The 24,376-nt window shown below is 39.6% G+C and overlaps 1 protein-coding gene across 1 annotated transcript in view; it reads right to left on the minus strand.

Annotated features, from left to right (window-relative positions):
- Positions 1-5,934: 5,934 nt before the first annotated feature.
- Positions 5,935-24,376, minus strand: part of CNOT7 (CCR4-NOT transcription complex subunit 7) — a 586,377-nt gene continuing 567,935 nt past the window's right edge. Inside the window, exons 5-6 of the mRNA XM_044063495.1 lie at positions 15,045-15,189; positions 5,935-5,991 (exon numbers count right to left, since the gene is read on the minus strand). Of these exons, the coding sequence (XP_043919430.1) occupies positions 5,935-5,991; positions 15,045-15,189 (202 nt within the window). The remainder of the gene's footprint in view (positions 5,992-15,044; positions 15,190-24,376) is intronic.

Consider the following 24,376-nt stretch of genomic DNA (forward strand, 5'->3'; position numbering starts at 1 on the left):
AGGCTGTGTGGACAGCCTTGTCTTCATCTACCACTCTGGTGACAGCTTCGAGATCGAGGTAGGGTGTGTGGACAGCCTTGCCTTCATCCACCACTATGGTGACAGCTTCGAAGAAGTCTATCAGATTGAGCAGACATGATCTGCCTTTCACAAACCAAACTGTGTGGGGTCCAGGGTTTGAAGGTTCCCTAGATCCTTACTTATAAGATCCGTAACATGTTCCATAGCCTTACAGATCAGGCTCATCAAGCTGATGGGGAGGTAGTTCCCAGGGTCAGTAGTCGCATCCCCTTTGCGGAGTGGGAGGACTGTAGCAGTGCGGCATTCAATGGGAACAAAGCCTGAACTGAGGCTGTAGTTGAACAGGGCACTCAGGTGTGGTGCCAGTTCTTTTTGTAAATCATGTAGGACACAACCTGGTATATCTATCTGGTCCCATGGAAGCTGTATTCTTAGCTTTGGACAACCATGGCTAGGCATGTAAAGGCCATAGGGCCATTAGCCCAGTAACTGCCTATGAACCTATATATTTCCATAAGAACAAAACACTCAATTAACGTGAGAGAAAAAAAAAAAGAAATGGAAGAGAGGTCGAACTGCAACTTTGAAAACTGTAGCAAGCAAGATGGACAAACAAATTAAGCATAGTGTGAGAAAAAGATTAAGAAAATTTTGAAGAAAATGTATATATAAATATTGACCATAATAGGAAAACTTTTTATAGGCACACAAGATGTGGAAGGAGTAAAGACATACAAATTGATAAACTGTGTGTAGATTCTAAAACTTATTCCCAGACGCAACAGATTATATATTTACAAAATTTTATGCAAAGCAGTTTGGCTCCACAAAGGAGGTGTTAAGTTGTCCTAATGACACATCAGGTAACCTCAGATATTGCAATCAGATTACATTAAAAAATAACTGCCCAAACAAAGCACAGGCAGTAGTATGAATTAATAATAATGGCCTGAACACTTGAGCGAACCTGCAGTACCATTACATCTATTATTTACTAGGTCATATAAATATGGGGAGATTCAACAAGATTGGAGGCATGCACTTATTAAACCTGTCTTTAAGGGAAAAAGGAGTAGGATAAACCTAGAGTCATACATACTCAAGTACAGTTTCATGTTGTGGAAAAATAAATAATGGACACAGTAATACTGGATAAGTTATCATCAGAAATGGATAGGTTGGGGCTAGAAACCATACATCAGCATGCACATGCTGAAAATAGATCTAGTTCCACCTGTAACATGATGTTCTATAACAACATAATAACAGCTATGAATGAAAAATTGTGTTGTGTTTTAACAAAGATTTAACTTCAGCATTTTATAGGGTCATACACAAAACACTGATCAATAAATTAGAACTAGGTATTGATGTACTCGTGATAAGATGGATAGCTGCATGGCTTACAAATAGGACATGGCAAGTATACAGCAACTAAACAGATGAAATTCTTAGTTACAGTCAGGGTGATCCACAGGGCTTTGTCCTAGGCTCTTACTTGTTTAGATTGTATCTTTCAGACCTAACTTTTCCATCTGAGCTGTTGTACAGTCTATATGCAGATCTGAAATTGTGTAAACTGATTACATGCCTTACAGATAACACATATCTGCAAAAGAACTTGACTCTATTGACTACTTGAGCACAGGAGAATAATATGCTGATAAATGCATCAAACACTAAGCATATGAGATGTGGCAGGCAAACTGAAAGCTGAATATTGAATACAGCTCACAGTGATTGAAACTGCAGACTGATTTAAGGACCTGGGTAGATCCAGCTTTGAGGAGTTTTTCTAATCATATCAACCAACTGATTAATGATAGTAATAGAACTATAGATTGTATAAAAAGATTTATAAAGTCCAGAAAATCAGAAATGATGAAGTCATTGTTTGTTACATACATCAGACCCAAACTTGAGTATGGAATAACAATATGGAAACCTTGTAAGAAAACAAGCATGAGCAAACTAGAAAGAGTACAGTGGAAATATATCAAAGGCATCCATGGAAGTGAAAATTTAAGTTATTATGAAAGACAAATATCTGAACGTGTACAGCGTCTCAAAGATATCGAAGACAAGATCTTATTCAGGCACTTAGAGAACACTGCCTCTGGGAATGTTTGAGGTGATCAAAAAGTAGTAGAGGATCATCAGACAACCCATGCAGAAGTTTCTATAGGAATGAGAAGTGTACTAATTGGTGCTCTTGGAGAGCAGCTGATGCACGGAAAAGACTACCAAATTACATTAAAGCAAATACTAGTTTAGATATTTTTAAGAACAGCCTGGACACTTATTATTGGAACAAGGGTTTTGGTATATTGGCAGGCTAGAAGGGCATCAATACCTGTGCCTGAAATATCTGTATGCATGGTATGTAAGGAAGTCACTGCTTCACTGTATTCAGCATTCATCATACCTATCACTGAGTACAGTGCCCCCTTTGGTATGTACCTAACCAGGCATATCCAACAATTGGAACATCCACAGAGGTTCCTCACTAAACGAATACAGGGTGTTATGTAACGTGTTTTGTGCAGACCACCTCAAGGCCCTATCCCTGTATTCTCTTGCCTTCTACAGGAGGGGAGATCTATGCCTGGCATACAAGGCACTGTCAAGACCCTACTCTGATGGACCTCTTGCATAGGCTCAAAAGAAACAGCACCAGCATTACCCATACTAAAGACTTAAACCTTGCCTGTGATATAAATAGGATTTGCTGGACAGACAGGTATGTATCCCAGAGACTACCAATTCTTTGGAACAGGCTCCTCCAACCATGTGAAGCAGAGTTCCTTCCTAACCCAATTCAAGTGAAACTTGGACAATTGGATGGGGGCCAGGAAATTCATCTCTGGTTTGGGACCTATGTCTCTAATGGACACAGGCAGCCTGTAAATGGTTCCTCTCCTAGGCCTGTGCTTGTAAATGTTTCACCTCCTACACCCTTTATTACACTTATCAAAGGGAGAACTTGTCAGAGATTTGGGAAGCATGGTTAGGCTTAAAAAGACTCCTGTGGTAGTTAGCCTAGTAAACACCTATGAACCTATGAGAGGGAGTCAAACAAGACTTTTGTATGTTCTCCTAATACCCTAATCTGTGTAGGAGATCACTAACACAACAGAGAGATTTCCGACAAACTGAAAATGACTCTGCAAAGATAAGCAAATCTAAATAAGGAAAATCTGAATACCTTGCAGTCTGCAGTAGGTATTTACAGGAGCTAGACACGTTGTAAATACCCTTGGAGCAGTGGACAGACCAAAGGGTAATGCAGAAAACCGATAACGTGATTCAGACACAGAAAGCCTCAAGTGTTTGAAATCTGGATTGAGAAGATGTGTTGATATATATCTTTTAAATCTAAGGTCACCAGATAACTCAAATGGGGAATGAGGGTTAACAAGTTGTGAAGGGATAGCATTCTGAACTTTGGTACTATCACAAACATGTTTTGAAAGGAAAAATCCAGGAACTGGTTTCCACTAGTCTTCTTTGTTTGACACCAGGAAAATTCCTGAATAGAAACATTCACCTAACTAATGGGGAGGGACCACTTCTATCACCCCAAAACAGAAGATGCTGAATGAGCAGGGAAGAGAGGACTTTGGTCTATCAGCTGTGGGGGGAATCCCTCAAAAAGGATGGAGACACACCCACTGCCCATGACAGCCTTGGTAGATTACTTTCACTACCTATCTGTCAAACTGTTGCCAAACAGAAATGGAGGTTTGGACTTTCTGAAAGGATTAAGGATTGGACAGGTTGGGAAGAGGGAGGGTAGTCTTGTAGACGGTCATTCAGACGTTGTCCTTTGTTCTGGGAGGTTCCTCCATTCTTTTTGGAACATCCCTGCCATGGCTTTTTAAACTCTTGCTTACCAGCAGCCTGATGGGATTGTTTATTTTGCTTTTTAAAGAAGGTTGTATTAACAGCATTAAACCCATCTGTAAAACAGAAGGCTGAAAAATCTGAGACATTCCTTTATTCAGATTATCTCTCTCATCACTCTTAAGGACCACTGCAGCAGATAGTCCAATGGAAAATGAACAACTTTAGCTTTTGATATTTTCTGGAAGGTTTAAAGTATGCAACCAAGTAAATCTCCTCATGATAGCTCTAGTGGCAGGAACCCTGGAAGTGGTATCTGCAGAATCATATGCTCAACAGTTGGTAGCCACTTGAGACGCATAAGAAATAAGGATAAACAAAGAAGAATTATTTCCTCAGAAGCAGAAATACATGCTACAATATTCATGTTCTCAAAACAGCCAAGCATAAACTTTAACATATAAGCTCATATGTTAAAAGCTCGATAGATCAGAATTCTGAAAAATGTTGTACAAGAATACAAGACCCCCCCCCCCCCAAAAAAAAAAAACAAAAATCAAAATCTATTCCATCTTTATCAGAAGGTGATACATCTGTATTAACCAGATTTTTAGGAGCAGCTGGATTAAGTAGGGCAATAGATGCTGGGTCTGATCTGGGATTAGTATAACAAAATTTGCAAGACTGTGGAACACTATCTGCTTTCTTAGGAGCAGCAAGCTGGCTATCAGGCAAGTTACAAGCTGTGACAAAAACATCCTCCAGTGCTGAAAGAACAGGTAGAATTGGGAGTTGGTTCAGGAAAATCTAGGTGCAATAAATCAAAATCTATCTTCAGGGACAGCTGAATGCTATGTTTCCAATAAAATTAATTAATTCTGAAAACAGTTCCAGAAATATGAAATCCTTCATAGTGACTGGCAGATTCCACTCTCTCCTCAGAATTTGAATCAAAGACTCGAGAAGACAAAAAATAATTTGTCCCTTGATAATCATTTTGTGGTTCAATATCTTGAACCTTTTCAGAAAGTGAAGGATCCCTTTCTCTCACCAGAAACAGCCAAACCCGAAGGGTCAAGAGTCTGATCAGAATCCTGAGCTAAGCCCAATAAATCACTCCTGTCCAAAGAAAACTTATATGCCTGAGGTTTTGCTTCTTTAGAAAGAAGCAAACACACTTTGGCCAGACAAACCTCCCTAGGGACAGGCAATCCATTCTGGCTAAGCAGAAAGGAATTCTTTTATCCTTCTCCCAGGTCCAACAAAAGAGGTTTTGCTTTGTCTGCCAAGACCACTTCATTGGCTGCTTAGGATGTGCCTAACCCTCGTGGCTTTAGGGACTACACCACAGCAAATCAAGAAAAAAAGATGACTGATCTGAGGACTAAGAAATTACCACAGAAGAGCCACCCAAAGAGCCAGTTATGGCATAAAAGGCCGTTTATTAATTTTTTCTTTTTGTGGCTGTAAAAAGGATTAACAGAGGAACTGGTAGGTAATTCCATGGTAAAACAGAAAAAAGTGCCAGCAGTTGCAAAAAAAAAAAAACAAAAAATATTTTACCAAAAGTAAAAGTAACACTCCTGTTTAAAGGATACTAAAAAGTCACATAAAAAGCAATAAACTCTCTCTTTCCACATGTAAATTCACATTTTTACAGAAAAAATTCAGTTCCTGTCATAAAAACTAAATGCGGAAAGTTTTTTTCCCCCCAAAGGAAACTTATCTGCCCAGCAATGAAAAGCATTGGCCTTGAAAGCCTGCAACAGCAGTGGTCTTCTGCAGCAGGAAATCTCTGAAGGCCTTGCTGCTCAAACCACTCTTTCTTCAGCTCAGTTTGAGCTAAATAACTGACAAAATAGCAACGAAAGACATGTCCGGAATTACACCGAGCCTATAAAGCTTCCATTTATTCACCAGTCGTGTTACTTATCTAAACACTCAAAACAAAGACTGCGAATTTGGTGAGGTTCATGATCCATAAGTGACAGAATAGTTTGTGGTATAAGAAATTATCAACCAAGAATCAGATTAACAGAAACACAACTGATATTAGAAAAGGTGATGGATTTATGCAGTGAGTGAAATTTCAATCCCACTGTTAATTTTAAGTGATGAAAAGGAAGTCTGCAAAATAAAATCAAGTAAAATAAAACAGAAACTAAAAGTAAAAGAAGATTGCAGTTTAAAATTAATGTAAACAGAAAGTCATAAGATGCAGAGGAAATACAATCCAGATGAAATTCAAGTCACATGTCCTAAATTGTACTGTAACATTACCTTTTTTTTTTTTTTAACAAGTTTCGCAGATGCTGTGGTAAAAAAAAAAAAAAAAAAAAACCTATTTTTAAAAATGTACATTGTTGACCAGAAATATGAAAATAGGTACTTTGTTGAGTATTACATTAGTTTGATATGACCCAGTAAAGTTTTTAAATGCAAAAGAAACTGAGACGCAAGCAAAAATTGAGATTGCTCACAAATGATGTTGAGAAATAAAGTGACAAATTTAAACAAGAGACAAATGCAGACTATAACACGGACTCAGACTGCCTTTAAAGCACTAGCGTGAAAAGGCACACAAAACATAACTGTGTGTAGACTTCTGACATATTCATGGCAACAAGAAATGCCACTACGTAACTAATGACATATGAATATAAATAAGTACAAGATCTTGTTCAAATTACTGCACTTACAGAACTGAGTTCTCCTAATGCATGGGAATCATATGGTTTGTGATAAGCTAGAAATGATAAAAAAGGAATTCAAAATGCAAAGACTGAAGTGTTCCTGCACTGATTCAAAAAGCAATGATATCCTTCACAACTAAGCTGACCTATTTACAGGCTTTAAGCTTGCCAGAAAGCTAACAATGTAAATAGTACTATTATGACCATAAATACTTAAGTACCAGTAGCTCTCAACAATAAAAAATAAGCAGAAATAACCAAAGCAATGTCAGCCAACAGAATAGCTGTAAAGTATTTCTGACTACAGAAATTGGCAAAAATATATCTGCCCTCTGTATTTTCAATTATTTCTACTTGGACAGCATGCCCTAATAAATTTTCATAATCAGCTTTACTCATCCCATGCAATTATTATTAATTTACTTATATTTTGTATGTGAATAAGATAGTTAAGAAAAGTCAGGGATTAAGAGGGCCACCACCCCCCCTTTCAAAAGGAATTAACAGAAAAGTAACTGTATCATGTGTAAACTCTAAATATTGTTGGCATCATGTCAAAGTGATGCAGCAGTTGTCAAATTACCATATTGCTGAATCACTTGATAAGTACGGACAAACACAAGGAGACTCCAGAGTTCTATATCATCTCATAAGAATGAGACATTTTGGTATTCTTGTGTTCTCATCTGCCCTGTATTGTTATTTGTGTTGAAATGGTCTTTCCCCTACTCTTATGTCTCATTCCCACAATATTTCAATTTTTTTCATAATATATCTCATATGATTTTTTATTTCAAGTCAGGCAGGTCCTGTGGCGGACAGCTTTACAAGGGGTGGGGAGAGGTCCTCAACAGCTGCTGAGGTGCTCTTGGCAGGCAAGGAAGAACCACTTATGTTGGCTGAGCAGTGCTAACACAAGTACAGCACTAGATGATGTTGAGGAGCACTGTAAAATGCATCAGTGTATAGAAATGATAGTGCTATAACGTGTACAAATGTATACCAGTATATACATACAAAGTACAGTTGTGTACCTACCATAAGTGCAGATGTTAGAGTGTATTCACTGTTACAGTCATTACAACTGGGTTATCCTGCTGGCAGGCTACCCGCAGTCGGCCCGAGTTCCAAAGTCTAGGTCCGGCGTTGGTTGCTGTCGCCTCCTCCCTGACGTCAAGTGCGCCAGGGGTATAAAAGATGCAGCCAACGCCATGTTCTTCAGTTTTTCTTGCCCCAGATGTCAAGTGCCCCTAAAATGGTAGGCTAAATTATGCCAACAAGCATGCATGCACAAAAAACAACTTTTCCTTCATCTACAAGCAAATACACCACATAGGTTGTATAGAATAGAGAAGTACAGATAAGTCCCAGCAAAGGAAAAGTGGGATGGTGGGAGGGTAACCTGGAATGCAACAGTGAATACACTCGAACATCTACATTTATGGTAGGTACACAGCTGTACTAGTTCATCGTGTTTCACTGTTGCAGTCATTGCAATTGGGTTGAATCCCAAAGCTAAGGTTGGGAGGCTGGCTTAAAAGGATTAGGAGAGGCTATCTGCAGAACTGCAGTGGCAAAGCCTGCCCTAGATTTAGAGTGGAGAGGTAAGTGATAGTGCTTTGTAAAAGTATGCACTGAACTCCAAGCTGCAGCCTCTAAGATGTCTTTGGTTGGTACTTCTCTGAGGAAGGCTGCTGAATTGGCTGCTGCTCTGGTTGAATGTGGCCTAATGCCCTTAGGCAATGATTTGCCATGCTGTGAATAGCAGAAATGAATGCAGTGGCCTATCCACTTTGAAATAGTCTGCTTTGAGATAGGCTTTCCTTGTGACCCTGCAGCATATGCCACTAGAAGTTGTTCAGTCTTTCTGAAAGCTTTGGTTCTGTCCAAGAAGACGCATAGCTGCCTGTGAATGTCCAAAGAATGCAGAATTCTCTCACCCTTATTCTGTAGATTTGGATAAAAGGTAGGCAAATTAATTGTCTGGTTAAGGGCCACACTGGATACTACCTTAGGCATCAATGTAGGGTTTGTCCTCAGAGAAAACCCTGTCAGGATGGAAAATGATAAAAGGTTCCATAGCCATGAGTACCTGTAACTCTGAGACTCATCTAGCGGAGGTTATTGCTAGGAGCAGAGCTGTTTTCCAGGATAACAGTTTTATATCAGCTGCAGAGGCTGGCTCAAACGGAGTCAGTGTAAGTTTTTCCAAGACATAGTTGAGGTCCCATGTAGGTATTGGTGCTTTCCTTGGAGGTCTTATGTTTTTGGCCCCTCTGAGGTACTGCCTTAGTAATGGATGAGAAAAAATAGGTGGTTCTATATTGTAATAAGCTGAAATGGCAGAGGCATGAATTTTAATTGATGAAAAGGGAAGGCCTTTATCAAGCATCTCAGTTAAGTATTGCAAAATATGAGGAATATTTGGTACAATCGTGTCAAAACTTTGTGCCTGGTTCCAAGCACAAAATCTTTTCCATTTTTCTGCATAAGATGTTCTGGTGCAAGGCCTCCTGGCCTCCAAAATAACATCCATCACTGCTTTAGAGAGAGGTGTGTCTTGAATGGCTACATTATCCGCCATGCTGCCAGGTTTAAGGTCCTGAGTTGGCTGTGCAGTATTTGACTGTCTTGTTGGGTCAATAAGTGAGGAATTTGAGGTAATGCCCAAGCTGGGCATTGAGACAAGCTCTTTAGGATTGGGTACCAGTGCTGGCGGGGCCAGTCTGGGGCAATCAGCATCATTTTTGGTTTCTCTTGTCTGACCTTAAGGAGTACCTTGGGGAGGAGAGGCAGAGGAAGAAAGGCATATACTGTTAGGGTTTTCCAGCTGAATGACAGAACATCCACTTTCCATGCTTGCTTGTGATAAGTCCTTGTGCAGAATCTCTGTAGTTGGTAGTTGTGAGGGAAGGCAAATAGGTCTATGTCCGGGCATACCCAGTTCCTTGTTATCATGCTGAAGACTTGTGGATCCAATTTCCACTCATGGGGATAAATAGGTTTCTGCTTAGTTCGTCTGCCAGAGTATTTGGCAGGAACTGTGCTTGCAGATGTACTTGGTAAATCAACGCTGTGTCCCATAAGTTCATGGCTAGCCTGCAGAGGGGGTAGGAATGTGTGCCTCCCTGCTTATGTACCACATGACAGTAGTATTGTCCGTCTTTATCAGTGATTGTCCTGGATGAAGTAGATCCTTGAAGGCTGTCACGGCATTCTGAACAGCTAGCACCTCTCTTTGATTGATATGTAGATGCATCTGACTTGCGGACCATGTGCCCTGAATACATCTTCCTGCCATATGGGCCCCCCAGGCATAATCTGATGCATCTGTTGTCAATGTCTGCCTGACTGTGGGTAAGGTGAATGGCTGTCCCGTGTTGTGGTGACAGGCTTTTGCCCACCATCGAAACTCCTGCTGCAGGCAGGAAATGAGGGTAATTATTGTTTCCAGGCTGTGGCAATGTTAAGTCCAAACACTTTTTAGATACCATTGAAGTTTCCTCATATGCAGTCTTGCATATGGAATTAGCAGAATGCAGGATGCCATGAAGCCCAAAGCCTGCAAAATTTTTCTTGTAGATAACTGGATCTTTGTTGCCAACATTTTGAAATAAGCAGCCAGTTGTCTGCGTTTGTCTGGCGTGAGAAAAGCCATCTGGGCAGTTGTATTTAAACTTGCACCCAGGAATATTATCTCTTGAGAGGGTACGTGTTTTGATTTCTTTTCGTTTACTGTGTACCCTAGACCCGTTAGTAATCTTTTTACAAATGCCAGATGCTGTAGTAGAAAGTCCTTGTTCTCTGCTTGAATAAGGCAGTCGTCCAAGTAAGGATATATTTGTATTCCTCTGTCTGCAAAATGCAATTACTGGTGCCAGGCCTTTTGTGAAGACCCTGGGCGCAGTAGATAAACCAAAGGGCAGTGCAGAGAATTGGTAGTGCATTGAGCCAGCTATAAATCTGAGGTATCTTCTGCATGATTGTCTGACTGGGACATGCAGGTATGCCTCTTTTAGGTCTAAAGTCACAAGCCAAGCCTTCTTGCCCAGCATGGGCAGAAGCTGCTGCAGAGTTAACATTTTGAATTTCGAAATATCCAGGAATGTGTTTAGGATAGACAGGTCCAGTATTGGTCTCTAGGCTTTGTCCTTTCTGGGCACCAAGAATAGCCTTGAGTAAAATCCTAGTCCCTGCTCTTGCTGTGGTACTAGCTGAATGGCTCTCATGTCCATGAGGGATGAAACTTGTTTTTGTGCCTCTGCCCATTGATTGCGTGGCAGGTCTGGCATACCATTTTGCCTTGGCAGGGTGTGAAAGTGGAACCTGTAGCCGTGTGATACGATATTTAAGACCCATTTGTCCTGGGTGATCATGTGCCAATTTTATGAAAAAAAGTGCTAGTTTTCCCCCAGAGGAGCTGCCAGAAGATAAGTGCTTGGTGCTGGCAGTGGAAAGTCGTTGAGACTGTTTCCTGTATGGCTGTGATTTTTCCTCTCCACTTTTGGAGGTAGAAGCACCCCATTGTTTAGGCCTGTATGAGCCTTGGGGCTGTGATCTGCCTCTTTGTGGCCTGACACTGGAAAGGACCAGTTCTTTGTAGGCCAGTTTCTGCTAAATCTGGGAGGCTGTACCTGCAGGAAATCCTTGACTGTTTGCACAGATTTAGCTTTGTCCTCCATTTTCAACACCTCTTCTGCTTTAACACCAAACAAGGTATCATGCTGTAATGGAGCATCTAATAGTTTTGCTTTAACATGATCAGGCAGATTCTGTTATTTTAACCAAGCATGCCTCCTAATGACAGAACCTGTAACAGCGGTCCTGCAGGAGGCCTCTAGAGAATCAAAACCACATTGCAAAGTATGCTTTCCCACTTGTTCAGCTGCATGCAATAAATCCTGCATTTCTTTGTTTTCTGCACATTCTGAATTTGTCAACATTTTCTGTTTAAGCAGTGACATAAGATATTGCTGATATTTAAGCATATGAAACTGGCAATTTAAAGCTCTTACAGCCAAGGTAGCAGAAGTATAAATCTTTTTCCCCAGTCTGTCCAGGGCCCTTGAATCCCTATCAGAGAGAATAGGGTTTTTTTTTGCAGTGGAAGCCTTGACCCCTTTGGGACCCTGAGAGATAGTTTCTGGGTCAGCAGCAGGGTTTTTATAAAGAAATGTATGCGAATCAGGAACCCTGTAGTATCTGTCTGGCTTAACAGGAGCTGGTGGTAAACAGTCAGGAGACAGACCGGACTCTGAAAATACATTATCTACAATGTCTAAAACAGGAGGTATAGCAAGGGGCCTGTGCTGAGGTAATAAAAGGAAGTCTCTGAGCCTTTTCTTAAATTCTGAGTAATCTTGGCTCTCCCAGTGGAAATGCTCCCTCATAGTATGCAGGATCTCCTCAAAAGAATAATCCTCAGGAGGAGAGGCTGAAGGGATAGATTCTTCAGCATCAGAATCCTCATATGGAGGAAGAGAATATTCCTGTTCAGAAGAGGAATCAGAGGAAATGGAAACCTGATCTGAAGATTCATATTCTATCTCTTGCCTAGGCCTCTTATCAGGAGGGTGATGGGGACCCCTGATCAAAGTAATTAGGTCTTTGGTCATTTTAAACATCTGTTTTTTAGGCATGGTGGCCTGTCCAGGAGAATGTTGTACTTGTTTCTTTGTCTTTAGAGCTGCTTTAGTCTTTGCCTTTGAAGCTGAAGTAGGTTTCACATATAACTGTGTAGGCCTGAAAATACCCTCAGAAGCAGATGCCTGCTTAGCGGCTCCGGACCCATCTGAGGGAATAGTTTCCGAGTGTCCAATACCTTGAGTTTCCAGAGGCCTAGTCAGCTCCATGTGGGAGTCGGAAGCGGCCTGTGACTCTGAGGTAGTGGGCGTTAGGGGCTGCGAAAGCGCCTCACTGAGAACCGGCGAACCAGCGACAGGCCTAGCAGAAGCCTCGTCATCGGTTTTGGACCTCGGATGCTTGTCCTTTTCTTTTTCTTTGCGCTTTTTATAAACTCTGGTAGTCGGCTGTTCCGACGACATTATATAATTGAATCTTCTGCCAAAGTAATGACATGCAAAATCGTACTGACGCTTAGTAGTGCGTTGGTTAAATCTAGCACAAAACTGACAACTAGCAACGTCGTAGTCAGGGCCTAGGTAAGGAATACAGTAAGAATGAAAATCCTTATGAGGTATTTGCTTCCCACAAGAAATACAATCATGAACTTTTTCTGACATCGGTCTGGAGCAAGAAAAAAAAGTTTCCCCAACAGGCTACTTAGCTTTAATGAAGACTTTGGATCTGAAATTCGAATTTGAAAATCTCAGGAGTCGGCCGGACCAGCATTTGCGAACTGCTTTTGCTTCGGGTACCGCGTGGCAAGAAAGACTGAAGAAAATGGCGTCGGCTGCATCTTTTATGCCCCTGGCGCACTGACGTCAGGGAGGAGGCGACAGCAACCGACGCCAGACCTAGACTTTGGAACTCGGGCCGACTGAGGGTAGCCTGCCAGCAGGATAACCCAACTGTAATGACTGCAACAGTGAAACACGATGAACATCTGTAAAACAAGCTAATCCAATATTCCTATGGACAATGGCGAGAGTTACATTCAGTAGAACACATGCACTTATAAATGATCTTTGATGCAGTTTGGTGCACTGTATGCTTCTATCTGTCCATTCAATGCCCCCGGGTACTGCTCAATATGGACAGTGGTCCTGATTACCTGATCATTTCATTTGTTAAAAATTAAACCATGCTGTATGGCATGGTGTGTCCTGAATTATGTACTCTGCTTTATTAATGCGTAAAACCTCTAACATATTTATTATGCACAACTACTGGCTATGGTCCTCACTACCATGTCATTTGGTGCACGGAGTCAATCCTGTATCTCTGAATACCAAATACATATTTAATTTGCTTATACTTGCACACTGACCTTATATTATGATAACATTGTCTAAGAATCCTGCCCACAGCAAGTTTTTACTTCACTAGTTAAAGATGTTTTAAGTACCTTCCAACAAAGGCCTGTTATTAAATCTGGGGGTACAGTGTTTATCCAACATCACCTGCCCGTTTTGGTCAGCTACAGTTTTTTTCTTGCATTTCTCCTTAATAGTCAAAATGCGAATGGAACAAGTTCTCAAACTCAAAAAGTTAAGCAACAAAGAAAGGGAAAGGAAAATGAAAGTGAATGGGACAAGGAACAGCACAATTACACAACTACCCTTACTAGGTTTAGTTCTGTTTATAAAACTTGCAGTGCAGAAGATTACAGGTTTCTAAGTTAATAAGACAAAAATCTCAAAAAGGCTTTGTTCAGAGGGATGCAAATACTATGCTCTCTGTATGGGTGAGCAGTTTTTTTCCTCACTGTCATTTAAACAACAAACTTTTAGGGCTGCTGGAGCTTGGAGTAATAAATTATTCCTTTCTGAACTGTTTAATCAATGTACCATAATCACTTTAATATGCCCTACTATATTAAACAAGATGAAAATGAGGCATACAAAAGAAGAAGTATAGAACAGATTAATCATTCAAAACTTGTAGAATTGCTGACTAAAGATGCGTCACCAACAGCTATTCAGGAATATTTTTTAAATGTACATTCTCAAGTGTTTTACTTTTCGGGGAGAAGCTTCACCAGATTTTACCACTGGTTCATGTTAAAAACCCACAACTTATACCAGTGCTTTCAGTCATAAAATCATTTGTCAGCACTACATAAGAAGTAAAATACTTAAACATCGTTAGTCGTTTGATATATAATGTTAATTAGGGATTTCCATTTTAAAATAGTTAGACATTAGACAGGCTAAAAGGTAAAATAAACTCTGTTGCATTTATGCGTAAAAGACGGTTAAGCAGAAAAGAAAACAACCTTGTTGGCAAAGCATGAAAAGACAGTTTACTAAAAAGGAAAGCTAAGCATAAAGTATGCAGACAGAATGTTCTTTTCTCAAGGAAAAGATCAGCTACAGAATGTTCTTTAATAAAGCACATACAAAGCCTGAGACCAAGGTTAAAAAAAGTAAATAAGGAATTTATGAGACTAAAGCAACGTAATATGCTGCGTTCAAGATAGCAGGGCAATTAAGGTTAGTAAGTTTGTTTGACCTGTTACTTCAGAGATAAACACTCGAGCCTGAGTACAGAAAACAGGTCATCTAGAGACTACATCAGTTTACGTTGTTTCAGGACAAGCACAATATGATGTACAGCAATTTGAATTATCAGTACTGTTAATGAAGACTGTGAACATCTAATAAAACCTTATTATACAGTGTTTGGAGAATTCATTCTGAAAAGTACACGAGACTCGGTCCATAAGGGAGAGACGGACACCTATTCAGCATGAGTTTGGGTAATTAAGACTTTCGTTTCTCAGTCTCATTGTATACAGTGCTTCCATATAACTACTGTACAGTACTGTATTATCACATTTTATGCATAAAACAAGAAAAACTGTACCTTGAGATTTTTGCAGCTTTTCATAAGGTACTTCACGTCATAAATAATTGGGAAAAATAATCGGAGGAGCTCAAAGAAGTCCAATTCTTCTTCCGGCAAGTTTGTATTTGTTAAATTTTTTATCAAATAGCCAAAGTCATAACCACTAAGGGAAAAAAAATCAACAAAAAGTAGTTATCAGTCTAACACTGCCAAGAATGTAATTTTTCCTGTTACTGTCACATATTCAAATCTTAAGAACGAAAGCATGGAGAACAAAAACAAATCCAAATCAATATTTGTTTAATGAAAAGCTCAGACAAGACAGAGCAATTTGTCAGTTTTCTTGCTCAAAGAAAGAATTTCAAAATGTTCTTTTTAATTAACACAATCAGATAAAAAGAGCTCTGTTGTTTTCCTAGAAGATTTACAAATTTTCTTTTCAAAAAGTTATCAACATCAGAATTTTTTAATTTGTTCTACCAGTTTGTGCCTGACAGCATAGCACTAACCCACAGCTCTCAACCTTCTATCATATAAATGTGGAACACGATAGCACTACCTCTCAATGTGGAACAGATGGGCAAATTGTGGAACACTTACTAACACAGCTTGCCAACAACCTTCAATTAGGAAGCTCACAGCATGGTTAAAATATGTTATTTTATACTTGCATAAGGATCTTGTGATGTAGTAATATGATTAAGTATTTACTACGGATATTAATCAAATTATTTATAACGAATGTGTGACAGACCTGTCCACTGTGGAGCAGTGGGATATAGCCTTTTTAAGGCTCAAAACCGCAGAATGTTCTTTGTAACGAGTTACACTTGAGAGGTATGGTACTAACATTTTTCATTTTTCCTTGGCAAACTAGTGTCAAAAGATCAAGAAACAATACTTCATTACTCTTGTGCAATTTGCCAGTAGCTTACTTTCATCGGAGTTTTCTACTCCTAAGCAAAATAATATAAGTAGCAGATCAGTTAACTCATTTACTGACAGCTTTTTTTTTAATGTTATTTGTCCACTACAGACCATTTGGGCTACATTTTCCCTCTCTATACAAGCTACTGCATCTCTGAAAATGTCATTCTGTATAACATATTGTAGAGATGACACTAGAGTTGAAAGGGTATATAGACATTTATTTGTAAAAGGCAAATGAGCAGCTGTGTCATACTTTCATGCATCTGTTGACAATTCTTTTTATTGGAACATAACTTGTATTTAAAGTATTTCTTCACTATTGTATTGTGGAATGGTTGAGAGGTGGCAATGGATTTGTAAGGTGGCTTGCAAGATTATGGATAGTTGAGGGAGTTGTGAGGCCTATAAGATTTAGTCTTTGGAGCAGTAGCTGATGTGAGACAGAGGAATACTTCTGACAAGTTCATGAAAACGGTGGAGACAAAATTACCAGAGTGTTTTTGTCTTTGGTTAATGCTATCTAGGAAATGTAGTAGGGCCGTTTCAGTACTGTGGTGAGATTAAAAGCCAAGTTGGGTAGGAGAAAAGTAGTTGGTTATCAAGAAGAAACTTCAGGAGTTGCTTATGTATGTATTTCTCAAGTACTTTGGAGAGGGAACAAAGTATTGCTATAGGCTGATGGTTTGATAATTCCGTGGATGCCACCTTTGTGTAATGGGATTATAAAGGAAGCTTTCCACAGGACTATGATGTAACTTTCTGTAATGGATCTATTAATTAGGATAGATACAGGGTAGAAGATGGTGCCAGCAGCTATACTGAGGTATTCAAACGGTTGTCAGGAGCTAGTGTTTTTGGTTTTAGATTTTTAATGTATTTTTAATGCTGTCTGGCTGGTTGTCAGATTGAGTTGAAGTGGGGGGTTAAGGGGGATTAAGTTGGAGTGGGTATAGGTTACTGTACGAGTCAAGTATCGTACCAGATATGAAGTGTTTGGTGAAATGTGCCTGCAATGTCTTGGGTGGTTTCAGATGGGAAAGGATTTGGGTGGGTTTTTTGCCTGGTTTTAGGAGGTTGTTTAAATTTTGCCAAAATCTTCTGGAATTTTTTATATATGTAGTCTGGTTTGTGGAGAAGTTATTCTTTTTATTATAATGAACTTGTGCCTTTGTGTGGTTTCTGAGGCATCAATATGTATCTAGGCAGGACTGGGTCCTAGTTTTGTGCCATTGTTTCCAGGTGCTGCCTCTCTCTCGAGTTGTTTAGTTTGCTGGGTTAGCCTTGGGGCAGAATTTATTTTCACTCTTTCATGTCTCAGTAGGGCTTGTTGGTTTAGTATGGTTAAGGAGGAGTTACTGAAGTGACAGACTGCTTCATCAAGAGGCAGATATTCTAAATGCATCATTAAATATGGATTCATCAAAATTACTAGTTTCTCACAGAGCTGAAATACAGGAGTTTAGGGGCTTGTGGTATTCTCTGTTTTTAATTTCTCCAAAGCTTTTGGGTTTTTAATACTATGATGGGAATGGACCCCATTCGTAAGTCAAAGTATGATTACAGTACGTGAAATTAGTATTGTTTCAATCTCTGATGGCCAGAAGTGCTCTTTGCAGCACCCGCAATGTGCCCAGTAATGACTAGTACGGAGTACGGATCAGTAACATATCCAAATACGACTGTAGATTCTTTTTTATAAGACCCATTGCTCCTACTACTATTGGAAATGTATAGTTATCTTTCTTCCACATTGTTCTAGTTTCCGCCTACAAATCCTGATACTTTTAGGATTTTGTCTCTCTCTGAACGCAAGACACTGTAGTCACTGGGTGTGGCAATTTCAATGATCAATGCTACTTCTGCCTTCTTTTCATGGACTACTATATCTGGTTTCCGCACATCTACATCTTGAATTATTGGTAATGGGTGATCCCATGTGATGTAGACTTCATTTTCTATGATGCTTTATGGCTCATGTTTCCAGTGCTTTTCAGCTACTTCAATATTACAATGTTTGCACAGTCCCCAGTGCAACAGTCTTGCCACATTATTATGCCATTCAATACACAGCTCTTCTGCCATTAGTAAGTCACAACCACAACAAGATGTGCAACTGTTTCTAATTCTGTTTTACAAAACCTACATTTGTCTGTTTCTCCCACATGTTCACTGGACTCTGTAAACCAACGTGGACAACGTCCACTATCTTGGGCCGCCAATATCAACCTTTCATCTTTTGGTTTGAATTTGCCTCTCTCCTTAACCATTCCAGAGTTTGATCCTGATGAACAGGAGGATGTTTCAGCAGTTTTCTATACTTGCAGCTATATTTATGCATTTTCCACATTTCTTGCCTTCTCATTTGATCCTTCACCTTATATTCTTTCTTTTGTTTTTTGGCACATTCAGTTGCTGCCTGATTTTTGTCTGCTTCTGGTTTGATTTCCATTCCCGCTTGACACCGACACGCTTCTGCTAGACCAAGCAACTGATTTATTCTACTCATGTTTCAAGACTTTCACTATGTTTGGGTCTTGTGAGGTCAGCAGATATATATGCAGTCCCACAAATGCAGATCTATACATGTAATTGATTTCAAGGACACCCATACCTCAATTGGAACAGGGAATATACAATCTTGGTATGCACTGATTTTTATAAATCCTTTGATGAACATGAAGCACCCTTGTTTTCCTGCCTAATCTATCAAACACCTTTAAGGCCAGTCAATCACTCTAAAACTGTAAGTTAAGACAGGAACAGCAAATTGGTTTTATAGCTTGAACTTTAATCCTGAAAATAGCATTGCCATCTAGAACAAAACGTCTTTTAAAATATTCCTTACTGAGTTTTATTTGTATTTGTTCATGCTTTATTGTTGATCCTTCATCAACTCCTAAATATTTATACACAATCTTGCTCAAGTTCTTTTATATTACATTCTTGTCTCAAACTGATGTTTTCATGGTGCTGCAGCTTTCTTGCTTTAAAGGTTGCTGTTGCACATTTATCAAGACCAAATGACATTCATATATCTTCTGAAAGTTTTGAATGCTAGCAGTTGTGATTTCAGTTCCTCCTCTGATGAGCTAACACAGTTTTAAATCAACAAAGAGAAGATGAGATGTTTTCACACTTTGTTGCTTTCTAATAGCCATGACCCAATCTGTTAACCAGACAGCTTAATGGGTTAAGGGCAAGGCAAAAAAGCAGCGGTGACAGATTCACCCTGGAATATCCCCCTTCGGATTTTTATTCCTGGAATAATTTGTCCTTTATCATGGCTTAACTGCAAAGTGGTTTGCCATGGTTTCATGATCGCTGTGATGTAGTTTATCAGTGTAGACATTTTTAAACACTCTTTTACCCATGAATGTGGGATACTGTCAATGCTTTTTGTAGTCTATCCATGCCACACTTAGATTCTTGCCATTTTTACAGTTCTCCACTATGACTTTAACAACAAATGATCCTTTGTTCTATTTGACTTTCTTTTATTACCCTTTTGTTCTCTTGCCATAACTGAGTTTTCTTCTAAATGACTATAAACTCTCTTTGTATTGATTCCAGCATATAGTTTATACATTGCTTTAAGGCAGGTTATTGGGCTATAGATTTTAGGACAGCTTGCAGGTTCACTCAAGTAGGAGCATTGTTTTTCCTTGTTGTAAGCCAAGCTGGTGTCTGTTCAGGGTGTGCATATAAATAGTTCTTATTCATGGCTAAATCTTCGGGGTGCACATATAAATATTTCTTATTCATGGCCAAATCTTCGTTCAAAGATATTAATATTTTTAGCTAGAAGTTAGGTACTGCATCTGAGGTTTTCCAATTAGAGGCTTTTCTTAACTTTGTGTCAATCTCACTGGCCATTCATCCCATTTCATATCCTGTACATTTGAACTTTATTCTTTCTTTTACTTCTATCCATTTAGCATCTTTGTTATGTTCCACGGGATATTCATACTTCTCCAAAATATATCTATTTCTTCTTTTTTGGTGGTCTTTCAAATCCTTTTATCTTGTTTTCCAATTCTCTATACCCTTCAAACATCTCTAAATTTTGTTCTTTATATTTTCACACTTCCTCAGTTGCTTTTTTTTTTTCCAAATGGCACGTTTCTTGGTCTATATAGTGTTTTTCATGGATCTGTTGTACTAATGATCACAACTTTTTATTTGAAGCTTCTGACAGTTTTTCTTGTGGAAGTATTTTTCTTTCCTCTAATTTCTCTCAATCTTTTCGTATAACTTTTGTGCAGGAATTCTGAGCTTCTTGCATATAGTAACAATAAATAATTTGTTTCATATTCTCAATAGTCCACTCTATTGTCTGTATGGCTCTTTTTTGGCCTATCAGTTTTTGTGATTTTTGTGGACTGATACTTCCTTCTACAACAGGGGGGGGGGCATCCACTCCCTGGGCCTGGTCTAGCCCCATTGTAGGAATATTTCCATGTCTTGAGGATTTTACACGGTCATTTTTCCAGTCCTGGCACCAGTGCACCTGCCAGGATTGGGCACTTTTTTATCCTGAGACTAGTGCACCCACCTATCTTATTTGTAACCTACTACTGTCCATGACATATGCTACACAAAATATAGTCTACATATCAGTGCTGTCTTGGTGAGGGTTTGTGAAAAAACAGGGCCCACCTCATGAAGGTACTCACCAAGACTTGAGGATGAATTCAATTCCAGCAATACTTCTTTCCTTTTGCTGATTTTATCATATCACCATTCAGACCCCGTTCATCTCTCCATTCTCTGCTGATGTAGGTGGGGTGGTGATTATTCAGACAGTCTGGGAAGGTGCGGTTTACTTTTATCAGGGTTGGTTGAGAGTTTGCAGTCTAGTATGGATGTTTTCTGGATACTTTGTCATATTGGATTGGTTGTGGCATCAGCTTAGTGAAGAGTTTAATATTATGGGGATTATAGTTAGGTTTGTTAGAAGTTCAATCTATGTTAAGATCACAGCAGGATGGGTTCTTGGTTGAAAGTAGACGATAAACAGCAAAGTATGCGTTTAGTACTCTTGGCATTTTGGGTGAAGGGTGTAGGCTATTACAAGGATTATAGATTTCTGATTGTTTATGTGGAGTTTGGCTATTAGTATATCTTCAGTGCTGTATTGTGGGAATTACATGAGAGTTGCATATGTATTTCTGAGATGGTTTGAAAGATGATTGCCACATCCCAACCCATTTACCTATGCAGTCTTTCCTAATGCTGGTGTAATACGTTATAGGTTCATAGGTTAGTACAAGGCTAACTGCCCTTGTGAGCCATTGTAAGCCTAGCCAATTATCCCTTGTGAGACTCAAACCCTGCACCTTGTGTTTGTAAGGCAAACACCTTAAGTGTTAAGCCACCATCCCAACCCCAATTTCTAATCTAATTTAATAGAGAGGAATAATTTCTTCATCTTTTAATTCAGATCTTAACCAGGTTTTGGTGATAACTAGGATGTGGGGTTGATGGAATTCAATGCATGTATGAAGGACAGATACCTTTTTGTAGAGATTATGGTCATTTAGATTATATATCTGTAGGCTGGAGGAAGAAACTGGGGTTTGTTGTGTATTAGAAGATTGCTGAGGAGGGGAGTTTTTATGCAGGGGGTTTGAGTGTCGGGTTTGTTTAGGAGGGGCTAGGGCTAGTTCAGGGTTGAGGTGTACATCTCTGCTTTCTATTATTCTATTGAGGTGGGTGGTGTAGTTTTTGAGGTTAGAGAGAAATAGTCATGGTATTTTTTCACACTGGAGTATGGGGTTTTGTATTTGATGTAAGTTAGTAATGCATGTTTTCCCAGTAGGATTTTGGCTATGCTGTAAGGGATGGCCAGCTTAGGGAGTTGCATCTGTGGGCAGGGGTAAGTAGGTTTTTGTGGAGAACTTGGTTTGAGTGCAGGTATGGCATGACTCTAGTAGTTAATAGTCTTAGAGTGGCTAAAGTTCCCATTAGGGGAAGCAGATATATATGCATGTTGAGAGGTGTGAAACAGTTGTATAGAACAGTATAGAGAGGAAATGGGAGGAAGAAAACTACTAAAAATAATGGAATACACCTACTGGGGGTGGAGGGCATTGGGTAAGAGAAGGATGGGGAAATACTTTTTTCCTAATTTACCATTATTTGGTTATTTATTATGATTCAAGTGACTGGCTACATTGCCTGGTATGTGTAGCAAAGAGTTAGGTGATTGCTTTCTCCAATAAATTTAATGATATGGGGGTGGGTGGGCCTAGTACGTGTAGCGAAGAGTTAGGTGACTGCTTTCTCCAATAAATTTAATGATACAGGGTGGGTGGGGAGTATAGCAAAGCCGCTCGTACTGTGGCTGAGCAGAGTGGGGCGAGGCCACAGGGAAGAGAGTCAGGTCCTGAACTATGGTCACGTACAAAAAATAATCTGTTTATACAGCAGCAGTGGAATCAAAATATAATGTAATTTTTTTAATCTTTGGGTTGTTTTGAGAGACGTTGTTGATTCTGAATTTGATCCCATTGTGAATAAGAATCAATACCAAAGGAGTCTGTCAACTTTTTAATTTCTCCATATCTTTTGGGTTTCTAATACCGTGACGGGAATGGACCCCATTCCTAAGTCAACGTACATTTAAAGTTCATGAAATTAGTATTGTTTCACTCTTTGATGTCAGCCAGTAGTGCTCTTCGCAGCACCCATCATGTGTCCAGTAATGACTCCTGCAATTCACATGAAGTTACATGGATTGGTAGCATATCTAAGTACGACCCATAGGGAATCTTGGGGGGTGAAAGAGATTGAGATCAATGCTGACAGCAGAGGTCAAGGTCCACTAGGATGGAACCTGTGGATCCTGAGAAGTCTTGGGGTCAAGGAAGAGGCTGAAAAAAGCTGACCCCTATGAAGCAAAGGTCAACCCCAAAGGGACCCAGCATTTCCAAATGAGAAAGTTAGTTGAGGAAGTCCCTCTCCCCAATGTAAGGAATCAGGAATCGACAGCATCTGGTGACTTGGGTCATAATATATTATGGCAGTGACCCAGAGGAAGGGGTTGAGCCTCTAATCAAAATGTCTAAAGAAACAACCAAAGCCATGCAATAAAAAGTCCGGATGCCACTGAAGCTGAAAAAGCTTATGAGAAGGCCAGGAAGAAATTATCAGTCAAAAAAAAAATACATACATACCTAACACTTATGCATCAACAATGCAGAAGTCGGAAACCCAAACAAAAGAATAGGCAATGTGAAAAAAATCTCACATGAATAAAGAACAGGCTGGTGAAAGGAACTTGGATAAGTAATAGTCAAAAACAGATCATGCTAGGTCAGTCGGCCAGACAAGCCAAAGGAGTTAAGGTAAACAGGAGCTCAATGCAGAACCAAGGGCATTGTCCCAGACACAAATACTGTGATAAATTCACTACTGTTTAGAACTAACAGCCTGCAGAGATTCACCCTAGATAAATGAGGATGCATCAAAGAAAATAGGGTATCTATAACTTTATACTGGCACCAAAAGAAAGCACAGAGGAGACGATAACTGAGCAAACCTCTATTCTGAGAGGAAAAAGTCAAAAACAAAAAGGAAAAGACTGACCTTGAATGCACATTTCGAAGACGTACTCAGAAACCAAGAAAAACAAAGGTACCCATTAGCATACAGAAAATAATCATATAGCATGGAGGCCACTTTTTAGAGCTGCTGACTTCTGTACAGCTGATCATATCTGAAGAAGCATTCTTAGATGCAAAGTATTATGGGTAAGGGGCGGGGTTATGTAGTGTGGGGACATTTTACAGTTAGAGATGGCCAAGTACCTGCTCGTCTGGATCCCAGAATTTATGAAGATAAAACTCCTACTTTTAGACTGGTTGTTTAGGGGCTCTTTTCCCAGAGTTGTGCTACCATGCAGTTGCTATAGGTTGGGGGGGGGGGGGGGGGAGTTCAAGGTGACTTACTCTATTGGAAGAAAAAAAAAACTATGCCACATTCTGATTTTATATAGCAGAACAAAAATCATGTTACCATATTATGGGACATCAAAATAACAGCATAAACCTTTCATTGCATCAAAAAGGGAATAAACATAGCAAACCCACAGAGATTCTAAACAAAAACATGCTCTCATGTTAGGCTCAAAAGTAGACAAGGATGGGGTCTTGACTGACTCAGGTGACCAGGATTTGATTAGCTTCTCTAGCACTAAATCAGACAGGCAGGTAGGAGGAGTTGAGGGAGTTTAGAATGCTGTGTGTAGGTGCGGATACACTGGGTAGGTACCCTTTCCCTGGTGGAGACTGGGAAAACCACCAGACATACTTCGGGGTAGGAGCAGCTTGAAGGGAAGAGCCCTTAAGGAAGTAAGGACTGATATCTTCCCTGTCAGTCCACTGCATGTTTCCTTCCCCATGTTATACTGAGTCAGTGAA

This window comes from Protopterus annectens, chromosome 2.part1 (genome assembly GCF_019279795.1).
Source record: "Protopterus annectens isolate FY-2018-M chromosome 2.part1, PAN1.0, whole genome shotgun sequence".
In the NCBI taxonomy this organism is placed as follows: domain Eukaryota; kingdom Metazoa; phylum Chordata; order Ceratodontiformes; family Protopteridae; genus Protopterus; species Protopterus annectens.